The 15,797-nt window shown below is 58.6% G+C and overlaps 1 protein-coding gene across 1 annotated transcript; it reads left to right on the plus strand.

The window, feature by feature from the left end:
• The first annotated feature begins 3,663 nt into the window (after positions 1-3,663).
• CEACAM19 (CEA cell adhesion molecule 19) lies at positions 3,664-15,388 on the plus strand. The gene is made up of 7 exons (XM_079118991.1): positions 3,664-3,932; positions 4,563-4,931; positions 12,132-12,282; positions 12,429-12,475; positions 12,836-12,921; positions 14,200-14,253; positions 14,717-15,388. The coding sequence occupies exons 1-7, from the start codon at positions 3,878-3,880 to the stop codon at positions 14,768-14,770; spliced, it is 816 nt and encodes a 271-aa protein (XP_078975117.1). The 5' UTR covers positions 3,664-3,877; the 3' UTR covers positions 14,771-15,388.
• The last annotated feature ends 409 nt before the right edge of the window (positions 15,389-15,797 follow it).

The raw sequence follows: 15,797 nt of genomic DNA on the forward strand, positions 1-15,797 counted from the left end.
ACTGTCTTTCCCATTCCCATCTGTGGAGAGCGGTGACAGAGGGTGGGAGAGCAGTGACAGATCGGGGGTCTCTGGTGCCCTCACGGCTATGGCATGCCTGGTGCCTGGGAATGTTCCTGTGCAAGGCACAGGATGCTCAGCTGCTGTGGCAATGCCCTGCCTGGGGAGGCTGTGCAAGAGTCCTGTCGGCTCTGGCCTTGATCTCAGGCACGCAGCTCCTGGGGATAGAGGAATTTTCATGCCAGAAACCACAGCGTCTCACCAGCTCTGCTTCTCCTGAGTCTGCCCCCTCCACAGTGCCTTTAAGCAATGGAGCTCCTTGAGGCTACACGAAGCTCCTGACATTGCACTTTGACTGCAACTGGGAGAAACCTAACAGGATGTTCTAGTTTCTGTAACTTTTCTGAATACCAAGAATAATGTTTGCATACTCTTAAACTGATGATAAGACGAATATAAATAAAGATTGTAGATCTGCTTCTCCGTCAGAGAGCAGGCTCCACCTGAACCCAGCTTAATCTTCAAGATCCGTGTCTGTAAGTCTTTATTTTCCAATTCCCTTCTGCCCCTCTCCAAACCTGAGAGTTTGGTCACACTGGTCACACCCAACCCTCCTCCCTTCCCTTCATTCCCCTTTGTCTAATCCAGTGAATTTCTATTCTTTCCCCATATTTTGAGTCGACTTCTGCCTATTACAGAGAACAGTCAGCTTTCAGTTTTGTGGGACTGGCTTATTTCACTTAGCATGTTAGCCTCCAGTTCCAGCCATTTACCAGCAAATGCCATAATTTCTTTTTTTTTTTTTTTTTTTTTTTTTTTTTTTTTGTGGTGCTGGGGATCGAACCCAGGGCTGTGAACATTGATGTGGCTACATCACTATAATGCTGATTTTAAGTCCTTTGGGTATAAACGGAGGAGTAGCTGGGTCAAACGGTGATGTAACTTCTTTTAAAAAAGAACAAAGTGATCCAGGAATTCCACTCCTATGAATGTACCCCTAAGGAATTGAAAACAGGAACTTGAACCCATATTTCCATACAGATGTTCACACCAGCACTATCACCATAGCCAATAGGTGCAAACCCGTCATGATGGGTAGGAAAAAGTGGGGTGTCATACAAAGGGGTGTGATTGAACCATAGAAAAAGGAGGAGCACCGACACCCGCTACAACACGGGCGAACCCCGAGAACCCCGAGCTTAGTGGAAGAAGCTGGACACCCAAGGTCACCTATTGAATGGTTCCCCTTACGTGAAATGTGCAGAAGGGGCGGATCCGAAAGTCAGAAGCAGGGCGTGGTTGCCGGGCGTGGGAGGAAGAAACCGGGAGCAACTGCTCACCGGCTTTGAGGCGAGGAAAATGTCCTGGAACTAAACAGTGATGGTTGTGCAACATCGCGAATGTACTAATGCCATCAGTTCTCAGCTGTCAGGATGGTAAAACGTATGTGTTTTACCACAATAAAAAAAAAAATAATAATAATTAAAATATTTTACAGAAAAAAAAATTTTTTTCCTAGTTCTTGACTTACCGGCAGAATTTTCAGGAACTCATTCAAGCTTTGAAGGAAAGGATGAACGTATAAGAAAATGTGAGGGTGAGCCAGCACAGATGCCCACGCCTGTAATGCCAGCGACTCAGGAGGCCGAGGCAGGAGGCACACACGTTCGCGGCCAGCCTCAGCAACGTAGCGAGACCCTAAGCAACTTAGGGAGACCTTGTCTCAAATTTTAAAAATGTAAATAAAAATTAAAAGGGCCGAGTGTGTAGCTTAGGGGTAAAGTGCCCCTGGTTCAATCCCCAGCACCAACAGCAACTCCCCCACCCGTGCCCACAACACCCGCACCACGTGTGGGCTCAGCCCTGCTTCTCTGCGGTTCTGTCTGCTTCTCTCCACATCTTGACACTGGCCTCAGGTTGATGCCAAGACGGCTGCTGCACTCCAGCCATCATCTCCAGTCTCCACCCAGAGAAGCAGCCCACCCGGTCCTATGGAATCTCTAGGTCTGAGAAACCTTTCCCTGCAGCATCCCTCCCATCTCATTGGCCAGCTCCGCACACCGCTCAACCAATCCCGGGCCAGAAGAACGGCCACCCACGAGGCTGGGACCCATGAGGGGGCGGTCCTGTCCTCTGGGGTCGTCCCAGTTTGTGTAGTTGGAAGACGTTTGGGTTTTATTTTCTTCCTTTTGAGTACTGTCTAAATGTTAAGTAAACCTCCACTTTGCTTTTAACAATGGAAAAGGAATCAGAGAGACAGGGAGGGAGGGGCAGAGAGAGAGAGAGAAAGATGGAGGGAGGGAGCCAGCGCTAGCTTCAGCAACTGGAAAGTCCAGAATAGCTGGCCGTGCTCTAGGTAACCAGAGCCCTGGCAGCCTCCCCCTTGCTCCGGGCCTCCTGCAGACAGCCCTGGTCACTCCTCCCAGCATCTCCGTGAAGGGGCCGCGCAGAGTCCCATCCTCCAGCGGAGGAAGCCAGGTTCAGAGGTGCAGCCCTGAGATCCCGCAACCAGCTGGTGGCGTTATGGGAAAAGGGTGCCCAACAAGGGACCCAGCACCACCCCAGGGTGGGAGAGCGCAGGGAGCTGGTGCTCTGCAGTTCTGGAACCCGAACTGAGGTTACAGGGGCTTTTATAGGAAGTGTGACATCCACCGTGATGACACTGGTGATTTGCATTCTTGGCCTTTGTGACCAAGGACCTTGTACAGAAATAGCACGATGAGTGGTTCACAGGTGCAGAACGAAGTCAGTAAAACGCTGGAGAGTGTTACTGAAGTGGCCCGCGCCACAGGCAGCAGGGACTCAGGGTCCCTCCCTGAGAGCTGCATTTCTACGGGCCAAGCCTAGGAGGTCCTAGTTCAGACAGCAGTGAACTGGCCAGGCAATTAAGGGACGCACCCACATTCCTGCAGAGTTCGGGAAGGTACGAAGCAGAAGGACAAATGACTTTCACAGGCACCTGTTGCATCTCTGGCCTTGAAGGCCTGGCCCAGGCGGGTCCCATTCGAGAGTGAGAAGCCAGGCTCCTAGGACGGGGGCTTACAATCCTGCACGCGGGGACCTGGCGAGCTGGGCTCCCTGAAGGGAGGCTGGCCGGAGGGGAGGGCAGCTAACCTTCCCCCGGCCCTGGCTCTCCAGCAGTGTTCTCAGAGCTTCATTTTACGATCAGGTCTGGTGTCTCCGTCACATCGTCACATCGTCACATCAGCAGCTTCCTGGGTCACCACCGAGCTGCTCTGGAATCTGCAGCCTCTGGCTTCCCCAGGGCCACAGTGCCCCTCCAGCTGGCTCAAAGTCAAGGCTCCTGGTTTGTCCCAACGTGGGGACTCAAAAGTGCGGTTCACCTCTGACAGCTGGTGACGTGTGTCCAGGACACACAGTGGTGCTGATACGCTGCAGCCCACCTTACTTGGGCTCTTGCTGGGGACCAGAGACCTCGGCAGTGTCGGGGTGCCTGGCCCCACCCACCCCAGACCTCCAGATCCGCACTCAGCAGTAGAACCTTCTGGGAGGACGATGGAAAGCTTCCCTGTCGGTGCTGCAGGGGGATTGCTCCCCTGAGGCGGCTGTGGCTGCGGCTGCGATTACTGCTGTCACTGCCGACAGTCATCTGAGTGGGATGCAGAGGCTGGAGGGGCCGGGGAGGAGTCCGGGAAGCCCCAGGAAGCGACCCAGTCACCCCGGAGAACTGGTTCAACCAGCGTCTGCGCTCCCATCCCAGGGCGCATGGGAGGAGCCTCCAAGTCTGTGGAAAGCGGGCGCTGGGGCGGGGCGTGTCTCAGGCACCCCGGGGCCCCTAGAGCCACTTCAGACCCCGGGGACCCAGCCCTCTGGCCCCCTGGGGTCCTGCCCGCCACCCTACAGCATCTCGGAGAGGATGGAGCTTCTCGTGGGGACTCAGAGCTGCTTCCCAAAGAACCTGCTGCTGTCGGGTAAGGAGGAAGCCAAGGGCTGAGGGAGAAGGTGGGACTTCGCCCAGGGGCTGAGGTTTCTTCTTAAAAGGAAGAGCTGATTATCAGGAAGATGAAATTATTAGCAGAAGACAGGAAAAGGGCAGTAAAACCACACATCCATTCCCATTTTATCTATGGAACATTCTAGAACCATGAAGGCAGGAATTTATTTGTGTTTGATTCCCTGCTGTATCCCTTGTGACCAGGAAAAAACCTAGGGAATTTTAGACATATCATGCAGAGCTGGAACAGTAGCTTACATAGATATGTGTGTGTGTCTGTGTGTGTGTGTGTATGTGTGTGTCTGTGTGTGTTATACTATAAGTATTGGTTGAATAAATGAATAAATGGATTCATTGAGTCCTGAGTGTTTAGGAGCAGTTCACATCATATCTCAGGGCAGAAGACTCTTCTGGGCCAATGTGATGGCAAATCTGTGGCACCTGTGCCTGTGTTACCACACCTGCACCCAGGCCAGACGTCACAAATCGATCCCAGCACTGTTCCCACACTCAGTCTTTGTTCCCAAATGAGGACCCATTGGAAGGAGCATGGCATGGTCCCTGCCCAATACCTCCAATCTCAGGTCTCCCCCATTACTCCCCACAGCCTCCATCCTGGCCCTCTGGCCACCCCAAGGCTCCCAGGCAGCCCTCCATATCCAGAAGATTCCAGAACAGCCTCAAAAGAACCAGGACCTTCTCCTGTTCCTCGAGGGTGTCCCCGACAGCTTCCAGGACTTCACCTGGTACCTGGGGGAGGAGCCCCATGGCGGCACCATGCTCTTCACCTACATCCCCGGCCTGCAGCGGCCCCAGCGGGATGGTAACGCCATGGGACAGCGCGACGCCGTGGGCTTCCGCAACGGTTCCATGCTGCTGCGTCGCGTCCAGCCTTCTGACAGTGGCACCTACCACGTGGCTGTCACCGTCAACCCTGCCTGGACCATGAGGGCCAAGACCGAGGTCCAGGTGGCTGGTGAGTGCTGGGGCGGGGCTGCAGGTGGGGAGCTCGGGGGTCCTGGGCCCACACAGACAACGGCCGCCTTCGTTCTCTCGTTCATCCATTCCACACACGTTGATTGAGCACCTACTGTGTGCAGGCCTTGCAGATGTCATTAAATCCTGAAGTGCATTAACTAAGGCACCTAGAGAGCGACGGCCTGTAACAGACCCAAGGAATGACGCCACGTGTGTGAGTTAATCAAACCTGGATTGAGTGCCTACTGTGTGCCTGGTCCCCAGGGAGACACTGCATCTCTCTATCCTCATGTTCATAGGTCAATACTGACAAGGTGCAGGGGACAGGGCAGGGGACAGCAGCGCTGGCCAGCACTCAGGTGCCTGCCATGCGGGGTACTACGCCTGACTCTCTCCCTGGAGCATGGGCTTTCAGCCTCCACCCTCCAGACGTTTCGGAGGCTGATGTTCTGGGGTGGAGGGCAGAGGGCTGGCTGGTGCCAGGACGTCTGGAGCGCCCCCCTCCGTTCCCCGGACGCCATAGTAGCTTTCCAGCTGTCGCCATGAGAAAGGTCCCCAGATTTTTCCAAATGTCTCCTAGGGGAAATATCACCCCAGATGAGAGTCAGTGCCCTGCGGTGACTTGCTTTCACCCTAAAACAACACCGTGAGGTGGCACCATTATTATGCCTGCTTTACATTTGGGGAAACTGAGGCACAGGGAAGCTCTAATTTACTCAGTAGAGAAAATGAAATAGGATGATGGGACATGAGAAAGGAGGTCACCAGGGAGGCCAGACGAGGGAAACTGAGGGAGAAAGGGGTGATGGCCTAAAGGTCTGTGTCCCCCAAATTCATATATTGGAATCCTAACCCCCGAATTGATGGTATCACAAGGGGGGTGGGGCACGCCTGTAATCCCAGCAGCTCAAGAGGCTGAGGCAGGAGGATCAGAAGCTTAAGGCCAGCCTCAGTGAGTTGCCCTAAGCACCTTGGCGAGACCCTGTCTCAAAATAAAAAACAAAAAGGGCTGGGATGTGGCTCAGCGGCATAGCACCGCTGGGGTCAGTCCCCAGTCCAAAAAAATAAAAAAGGAAAATGATGGGCCCTTTGGCATCTAGTGGTCATTGTCTGTGATGCTGGGGTGGAACCAGGGCCTTGTACCACTGAGCTACTTCCCAGACGTGCCCTTTCTAGAAGAGACCCAGAGAGCCTGCTCAGCCTCCCCGACAGAGCCCAACTGAGCTGGCACCATGAGCGCCACACCCCAGAGCTGTGAGAAATCAACCCCTATTGTTAACGAGGCGCCTGGCTTAGGATTCGCTGTTCTAGCAGCTTTAACGGACTAAGATGGGAGGGAGCCATTCGGATTTCTGGGGGACAGAGTTCCTGGCACAGGGAACAGCAGGTGCAAAGGCCCTGAGGCTGGACCAGCTGTGTAGTCAAAGCAGACGGCAGGATGCGGTGGTCCGAGGTGGTGAGCAAGGAGAGTGTGGGGGACACAGGCCGGACTGGGGGACTTGGGGAGAATTTGCTGAGAGGCCGCTAACGGGTTTCAAGCAGGGACGTGATCTGATTCGTGGTGCGACCCATCCATAGGGTGCAGTGCAGGCTGAATCTCTGCTTTGCTCAGGAGGGAACCGAGGTGCAGGGCGTCCAGTGAGCCCTCGGGGAGTCTGTGGCGGGGCTGGGAGTCCAGTGCGTGCTGTCACTCAGCTGCTCGGGTGCCTGCTCCTTCAGCAGACACTCCCCAGGGGCCTCCTCCGTGCCCAGCCCGGGCTGAGCGCAGCTGAGGACACAGCGGTGACCGAGACAGCCCCGCCTTGCCTCCTGGGGCTCACAGACGGTAACCAAGCCTCGGCTTATAGAAATACAGCACCGTGAACAGTGGCGGCCCCATGAGAAAGCCTACAGGGCCATGAGGTGGTGAACAGGCATCCGCGTGGCATCCGGAGGTTGCCCTGGAACAGTGGCCTCTCAACAAGGCTGAGTGGATGCCGGAGGATCTAAGCAGCAGGGAGAGCCTGTGCAAAGGACCTGTGGCAGGACACCTGAGGGCTTGAGCTCAACTGGCAGGAGGCCAGCATGGCCGGGCCGGAGAGCAAGAAGGGCATTCAGGGAAGCCAGCCTTGCAAGGAGGGTCCCTCTCCGGTCCGTCCAGCTGGGAAAGCCTGGGTCACATGACAGTTCCTGACTGTGAAGGTAGGTGACAGAGCAAGTCTCCAGCAGAACTCCCGGCCTGGAAGATCACCCAGGCACAGGCGGCCATGGTGGACGGGTGCTGTGGCTGCCCCGGGTCTACAGGTGAGGAGACGGAGGCTTCCAGAGGGGGAGCCAGTCGCCCACAGTCCCACAGCCAGTAGGTGGCAGGAACCCGGCTCAGAAGCACAGGGGCGCTCGCGGTTACAGACGGCTCATGCCCATTGACCCAACGCCTGGTGGCACCTTCGGGTCTTCGATGCTGCACGGGCTTCTCCAACCCTCCCAGCCGGACACCCGGGGCTGTCAATCAGTGTGACTCCTTTCACCGACTGCACCCAGCACGCTTCGAGGACACGTACCCTCTGCATCCTCCCGGCTGCGGCACAGTGGACCCATTTTACATAAGGGAAAACCAAGGCACACAGGGTTTGAGTGACTTGCCTGGGTCACCAGCTAGAGAACGGGAGACGCAGGACTCGAGCCCAGGCTGACTCCAGAGCTCGCACTCGGAACCCGGGCTCCATTCTGCTCGCCGTTGGTCACCAACACCCAGGCTCAGCTGGACGATGCCTTGGGTTCAGTACTGGCAACACAACCTCCGCCTGGTCAGAGCCCTGGGGCCTCCACCTCCATGTCTGTGAAATGGGCCAACAGCACCTTGCTGCGCCCGGCACCATCTGAAGGACCGACTGGGCAAATCTACGTGCAGCGGCTGCCCTTTGAACCCTGGAAAGAAACAGAGGCCGCCGAGGGGCAGAAGCCAGGGCCCTGTATCTACCCAGGGCTGCTCTAGCCAGGGAGGCGGGCGTCGCCCAAGGCAGCAGAGCAGCGAGGAAGCTTCATGGTGGAAGAAAGGAAAGGTGTCCGGCCTGCCCTGCGGGGGCCGCGGCACAGGCAGCTGCAGGTGGCCACACCAGAACCGGGGGTCCTGCGGGGCGGGCCGAGGGCAGACCTGCCTCCTCTTGGTTTCCTAGTTGGAAGCAAGACCTCAAGTCAGGGAAGCTGTGAGTCACTGACCAGGGCCCCACCCTCTGGGGCCGCCTGCTCCAGAATCTATCGTTCAGCTTCCAGGGCTGCCATGGGGACAGCGACCAGGTGCCCAGCAGGACGGCTTCCGGGCAGTCCCCCGGGCCGCCTGCTGCAGGCGGTGGCCGGAGCTCTCTTTCCATGTCCGTGCGGCTGCCGGCCGTGTCTTCATGCAGTCTCCGAAGCGCTATTCTGGGGGATCGGTTCTCATCAGGGATCAGCATGCAGAGCCCGGCTGGCCGTGCAGGACCCCCAGCTGATGGGTCTGCAGAGTTGAGTGCGGAGAGGCCCAGAGACAGGTGAGGTCAAGTCCAAAAGAACGAGGAGCAAAGGGCCTGTCCAGCACTGCCGCCCGAAGTCAGCACCAGCACCCAGGGCTGCGTTTCGCTCCCTGTTTCTGTGCCCACAATTTCAAACAGGACACGGCAGAGATGGCTGGCTTGCTTCAGAGTCCCAGAAGAGAAGGCTCCAGAGTCCTTACGGGAGCATCTTCAGGAGCCCCACAGATGGTGCTGGCTGCCATGGATGGCCTTGCTGCGTGGCTGTGTGGGCTTCCTCACAGCATGGCGGCTGGTTTTGAGTTCTCAGGGGCCGCGTCTGAAAAGGGACTGTTCTAACAGACCGAGGTAGAAACTCTCTGGTTTCTGACCTTTCCTTGGTCACACGGTGTCACTTATGTGGCATTCTTTGGGGTACAAGCAAATCACTAAGGATGGCTCAAATTCAAAGGAGATTAAACCCTCCTAGCGACTCAGGAGGCCTATCAGGAGGATCAAAGTTCGAGGCCAGCCTCTGTGACTTAGGGAGGCCCTAAGCAACTTAGTGAGACCCTGTCTCAAAATTAAAAATAAAAAGGACTGGGGATGTGGCTCAGTGGTAAAACACCCCTGGGTTCAGTCCCCAGTACCAAAAAAAAGGAGATCGGTCCCCTCTGCTTGCTAGGGGAATACAAGGTCCTATCACACTAGGCAGGGAGGGGTGCCGTTGGCATCCGCTTTGGCAAACACAAGGCTGCACAGGCTCCCTGTCTGGGGGCCACTGTTCATGGCAATGAGACGGAGTGAATGCTGAAGACGGGTCTTAACCGCGTGAACCACGCGGCTCTGGCTGCAGCAACCCAAGCGCTCCAGGCGGAGGGAGGCAGGGCGGGAGTGGACTAAGGGGCCCGCGCAGACTCCCCCGGAGGCTGGGAGTGCCTCCCGGGAGGTGCCACAGTTGAGCTGTGTCCTCTCAAAAAGATGCGTTGGCTCCTCGCCCCAGTACCTCCGGACGTGGCCTCGCTGAGAAACAGAGCCTGGAGCTCAGATGCGGGGCTGGGGGCTCAGATCCAGGACCGGCGGCCCGGAAGGGGCGGGGCCGCGTGCAAACCGAGGCAGAATGGGGATCTCCAAAGCGTACCGGCCAATCGCCGGAGTTGGGAGAAGGCCCTGGGGTCCATTGTCCCTCCCTGCCCTGGAGGAGCCAGCCCTGCGGACGCCTGGACCTCAGGTTTCAAGACTCCAGAACTGTGAGACTCGCCTTTCTGTCATTGAGGCCACTGACCTCTCCCATCTGCAGAGGTTCGGCCCTGAGACTCAGAGATGCCAAACTCCACAGATGCTCAAATCCTTCTAGAAAACTGCGTGCCCACGCTCATCCTCTTCTTTGCTGCACCCAGGGCGCTCTACCACGGAGCTTCATCCCCAGCCCTCTTTACTGTTGATTTTGAGACGTGTTCTAAGTTGGTGAGGCTGGCCTCATACTTGCTATCCTCTGGCCTCAGCCTCCCTAGTCACTGGGACTACAGGTGTGGCGCCACTGCTCCCGGTCCTCACGTCTGCTCTTAAATCATCTCTTTACTACTTGCAACCCCCAGTGGAAACACGAGGTACACCGCGGCTGGATTGGCTTGAGGGAATAATGACCAGGGGGATGTCTATAGCACTCAGTATGAACACTTTTTTCCCCAAAGTATTTTCAACCTGAGGTTGACTGAATCCATGGACTCAATTCATCGATGGGTGAGGCAGCCCTGTGTACTAAGGACAGGGACAGCATCCCAACTGGGCTGTTCCCAGGAAGCCCTCTGCTGCAGAGGGCCCAGCAGTGGGGCTGGGTGTGTCGCCCCACATCCCTCCATCAGTGTCCAGCCCCATGTCCCTCCATCAGCGTCCAGCCACCACCGGCTGGAGAGCCAGGAGAGTGGGGCAGGCACACTCCCCCCAGGCCTCCAGATTCCCTGGAAAGAACCCTGAGCTTTGCATCAGCGGTGACCGGCTCAAATCCTCCTACAGACGTGGTGGCACTGGCTGGGTGGCCCACGTGGCAGCTGTGAGCTGGAGCCCGGGAGCTGCACCTGCTTCCTGTGGGCTATGAGCTCCCAGGAGACTTCCATCCCCAACAGGCTGCTGCCACCCGGTGAGGATACGCACTGTTCTTTTGTTTTACAGAAGAGGAAACCGAGGTTCAGAGAAGCCCTCTGCTTACCAGTGGCGGTGTCCAGACGCCCTCACTTGTGGGCTTTGTGTCCTATTCAGTTCAACGGCTTGGTTATTGTCAGAGAAAATCAGGGCAAAATAAGATGACCATAACCGTCCAGGTCTGGTGTCCCTTATCTGATCACAAGTGTTTGGGACCTGGGACTTTTCAGGGTTTGGAATATTGACGTGAACGCAGTCAGATATCGTGGGGAGGGGACTCGGGTCTGAGCGGGAGATCCCCTTAGCTTCGCACGCCCCTCGCCCACAGCCTGGAGGACTCTCGTGCCATATTTCCGTGTGGCCTTTTCCACTCGCGTTATGTGACTCCGAGAGCTTCCCGTTCTGCAGCATCGGGTGTGGACTTCAGACCAGGGCTGTGACAGTGACCTAAGGGCGGCCCTTGGCAGATCTTGCCAGGGCGGGCCAGCTAGGAGCCGTCATCGGCCATTGGACGAGCGCCAGAGCAGCAGGTCCGCAGGGGCCCGGGAGGGAGGAGCCCGGGCGAGGGGCGGCGACCTCGAGGTGGAGGCGGCGGGGAGACTTCCTGCCAGCCCCACCCTCCCGAGTCACCTCAGAGGCCACTTGATCTTCTCTTGCGTCCAGAGGAGGCCACTAGAAGAAGGTGCCTCCGCAGGAAACCGTGTCCAGTAGAGGGCCGGCCTCCCGGCCCGGCCCCACGCAGCCCTCTACGCCTTGGTTTTTGCATCTGCAAAATGGGCCTGATAAGCCACCTCGCAGGACTGTGGGGTCAACGACCAACAAGCCCCCCGTACAGCCCAGGCCTGGGCATGGTGACGCCCCTTCCCCGTTACATTTTCAAATGGGCTTCCAACACTTTGAAGGTCGAGGTACTCACACCCACTGCAGGGGCTCCCAGGACGCCTCTTCTGGAGCCGCAGACGGGTCAAGCGTCCAGGGGGCCCGGGTACGACCCCAGCACCACGAACCCTCAGGCTAGTTGTCCCACCTCTGTGCTTAGGTTTCCTCATCTGTAAAATGGCACAGAACCTACCTGGTTGGATAATAGAGGTAGGTAGTCTCACTGCCTCCCATTTCTCAGATGAAGAAACTGAGGCACAGAAAGGTTGAGTAATTTGCCCTAGGTCACACAGCCAGCAGGGCATTGAATCCCTGCATTCTGATCTCAGAGTCTACCAGCTTAGCTGCCAGGAGGGCTGGGCCACAACAGGCGTCCAGCTTGAGAACAAAGTCTGGGAGGTCCCCACGTGGGGGTCTGATGAGTGGGAGCGGCAGACTCGGCCTCTAACCCGGGAGGGCAGGGTCGGGAATCCTGTGAGCTCGCCCGTCTCCCACAAAGTGCAGCCAGCACCTCTCATCTGTGAAGCTGGGGAGGACGTGACACAGAGTGGGTGACGGGTTGGGGACGGGGTGAGGTCATCTGAAGGACAGCGGGTCCCCAGGAGGCAGAGACCTGGAGGTGGGAGCAGAGACTCCGCGGGGACTCTGCCTTCGGTGCCCGGATGCGGGCTGCCCGGGCCGCCCTGACACCACCGTCGCCTCTCACCCCCCAGAGAAGCATCAGCAGCTGCCGGCCGCGTCCCTGCCCGTGGGCGCCGGGATCCTGGCTGCCGCCGTCCTTGGATCCCTCGCCGCCGGCTTCCTGCTGGTCGGCAGCCTGGCCTACCTGCTGGTGACCCGAGGCTGGCGGGGCCGCAGCCCCAGGTACGGAACCCCGGGCGCCTCTCCTGCGCTGCCTCCTGGCTCCTCCGCGGGCGGGATGGGCAGCCTCAGCCGGGCTCTGGCCGAGGGGCTCCCGGGCTCCTACCGCCCCCCATCAGCCTAACTGGGTTCCCTCCACGCACCCCCAGGGCCACCGCCTCAGAGAAGCCAGAGCTGGACCCCAGCCAGGAGGCCGGTAAGCCACAAGCCGGGTCTCACCACCCGGCCCTGGAGGCTCCCTTCTCCCGGTCCCCTGCCCTACCCAGACTCTTGGGGACCCTCAGACTCAACTCAGAGAGACCCAGTGCCCACCCCAGCCTGCTCTCCTCCTCTTCTCAGTGGCTGTCACTCCTGTCCTGTCACATGGTGGATCCTCACGGGCGCAGCCAACCCAGGACCCCTCTCTGGGATTCCTGCAGCGGTCTCCTCTGCTCTAAAGCCCTCCATGGCTCCCCAGTGCCCTTGGGGGGTGCACCAATGTTAGTGGAGTGAACGAGTAAATGACGTGGACTGGCAGGCTGAGCTGGTCCCCGCCCCGCCCCGTCCTCTGCTCCAGGTGACAACAACGTGTATGAAGTGATGCCGTCTCCGGTTCTCCTGGTGTCCCCACTCAGTGACTTGAGGCCCATGAGCCCAGCCATGGTGAGTCCCACTCCCATGCCCTCCCCTAAAGCCAGGGCCACTTTGGTTTTGTTTTCAGTACCAGGATTGAACCCAGAGGTGCTTTACACTGAGCCACGTCCCCACACTTTTTATGTTTTATTTACTTTTTAAATTTTTGAGACAGAGTCTCAGTTGCTTAGGGCCTTGCTAAGCGGCTGAGGCTGGCCTCCAGCTTGTCATCCTCCTGCCTCAGCCTCCTGAGCCGCTGGGATTACAGGTGTGCACCGCAGGGCCCGGCCCTGAAGCCATCTTCTGTCAGGGCGCCTGTCCTCTGGGTGGGCCATGGTGCCTGGGCCACCTTGAGACAGTGTCTCTATCTCCCCCCGCCCCTCCTGTCTATTTCTCTCTCAATTTTAAAAATCATAAAGAAAAGAGCTGGGGGCTGGGGAGGTAGCTCAGCTGGTAGAGTGCTCACCTCGCAAGCACGAGGCCCTGGGTTCAATCCCGGCACCGCAAAGAAAGAAAGAGAAAAGGACCTGGGAGGAAGCAGCTCTTGCCCTGGTGGAGCCCAAGGAATGGACCACGACCAAGGACCGGCACTCGGCCAGGCCTTCCTGTAAGACGGCCTCGAGAGACGCGGGGCCTGGTGGCCTGGTGACCAGGGACGCCGTCTGGGCACCACCAGGGTTTCATGCAGAGAGGGCGGAGTGCCCTGGGCGCCTCTTCCCCAGCAGCGCCTCCTGTTGGGCTGTTTAAGGAAGTGTCCCCTCAGTTGTCCCAGGTCCCTCTCTCTCCGGGCGGCCAAGTCCCCTGGGGCTGGTGCCTCTGGTCGTCCCCCTCTCCTGTCTGTCAGGGGCTGCCCCTTGGTGTCACCTGCTGGGTGACACCAACCTCTCCCACCTCCCGCGTCCCTTGACACGTAAAGCTGACCACCAAATAATTCAGAAGATGGCTGAGCCCTCCTGGCCCCCGGCCTGGCTTGGTTTCCTGGTGCCCTCTCTGTTTTCCACCCTGCACCCATTTTCCCCGTACAATGGGGGGGGGGGGGTGAGAAGTTATTTAAATTTAATGAAAAGAGAAGCGTAAACAGTGACGCAGAGCGGCTGAGCGTGGTGGCAGGAGGCACGTGGCTGACCTATCCAAGTGGCGCCCAGGTGCCATTGGGTCTGTGGCAGGAGGAGGCTGGGGGTCGGGGGATCCCCTCCCCCAAGGGTCTCCCAGCCAGAGGGGCAGCTGGGACTTGGAATCCGGGCCTGTGGCAACCTAGAGGTCAAAGGCCACGGGCCCGAGACACTCACCTGTGCGCCTTCCTTGCAGCCCCGGCCCCTGCCTCCACCCCCGCAGCCTGAGTTGGAGGCCCGCCAGTACCAGGTGCGTGGGGGACCCCAGACAACAGGTGGGGGGACTGTCCTCACCTCTGTCCACAGTCTCTAGCTCCCGGGGGACCCCTGGGCAGGTCCCTTCCCTCCGTGGGCCTGAGGTTTCCTCCTGTGGAGAAAGGACCTAGGATTTGCATGCGTAGAAACAAGGCCCAGAGAGGGACAGGGATTGCCCAGAGTCACACAGAGGGAGGCGCCCCAGTTGAACGCGGAGACCCACTCCTGGGCCTGAGTCTCAGTCCCTCCTGTCCCCTCTTATAGGCCCCTGGGTCCCAGTCTCCCTCTGAGTGACTCTCTATACCTGTGTCCATCCCGGGCTCCCCCTCTCCCTCCTCCCTTCTTGCTATGCATCTTGGCTTCTCTGTCCTTCCTGCCCGTCTCTGTCCCACCTCCTGCCCATCTCTGTCCCACCTCCTGTCCCCGCTGCTCTCACCCCACCCCTCTCCGTCCCCCAGGACCTGTTGCACCCCGACCCTGCCCCTTACTGCCAGCTGGTGCCAACGTCCTGAGCTAGTGGAGGAGACGAGGGCTCGGCCACCCTCTGGGGTCCTCACACTACAGAAGGGACACACGGAGACCCCGCGGGACGGGCCTCAGGAACTGGAGAGGTGGAGCCGGCTGCAGGCTCAGCGCCCCTGGTGGCAGGTCCTGGAGGGGACAGGAGACGGCAGGCCCAGCCCGCCCTTCAGCCCCATCCGCCAAGCAACCCAGGCTGGCTGCGTGCCTGGGCACCAGGCCCTCCGGGGCAGGAGGGTGGTCTCAGGTGGCCTCACGGGGACCCGCCAGGCAGGGCTGCCAACTGACCACCCAGCTCCTCCAGGGACCCCTGGAGCCCCCTCCCCAGCATGAGGCAGCTCCCAGCCCACAGATCCCCTGGGCCCAGGCGACGGTCCTGGCTGGTTACCTGGGCTGCTGGAGCCCCTCAGAATGCAGCCTCCGGAACCAGAACCCGCTGCCCTGAGCTCGCCAGGTGCCTGGGGCAGCAGCCCCTGCTCTATCCCCACCGCCTCTAACTTATCTAGCAGCAAGTGAGCCCTCACTTGTGAGGCAGCAGCACAGGATCTGCCGGAACAAAGCAGGCAGACACTCCTGCTGCCGGGAAAGGTCCAGAAACAAAATAAATAACAGAATGCAGTGTGTCTGATGGCAAGTGCACCAGGGCAATAGAGGGGGAAGGGGGATCAGGAGTTTTGGGAGGTTCAGATTTTGAAGTAGGGGAGGCAGGGAAGGCCTCACCGAGAAGGCAACAGATAAGCAAAAATAGGAAGGAGGGGTGGGAGGGAGCCATGTCGCATTCTAGAGGGAGAGCATTCCAGGCAGCCACAAAGGCCCGGAGGTGGGAGTGTACCTGACATGCTTACAGCACAGAAAGGAGGCCAGGCCAGTGTGGTAGAGGCAGAGAGGGAAACGGGAAAGGGTGGGAGGTGAAGTGGGAGAGACAGGGAGACAGGCAGATCATGTGGGGCCATGGAGACACAGCTGCGGCTGGCTTCTGCCCTGGGGTGGGGAGGCTGGACAAGTTTAATAACAGTCCCC

This window comes from Sciurus vulgaris (assembly GCF_902686455.1).
Source record: "Sciurus vulgaris genome assembly, chromosome: 17".
Taxonomy (NCBI): Eukaryota; Metazoa; Chordata; class Mammalia; order Rodentia; family Sciuridae; genus Sciurus; species Sciurus vulgaris.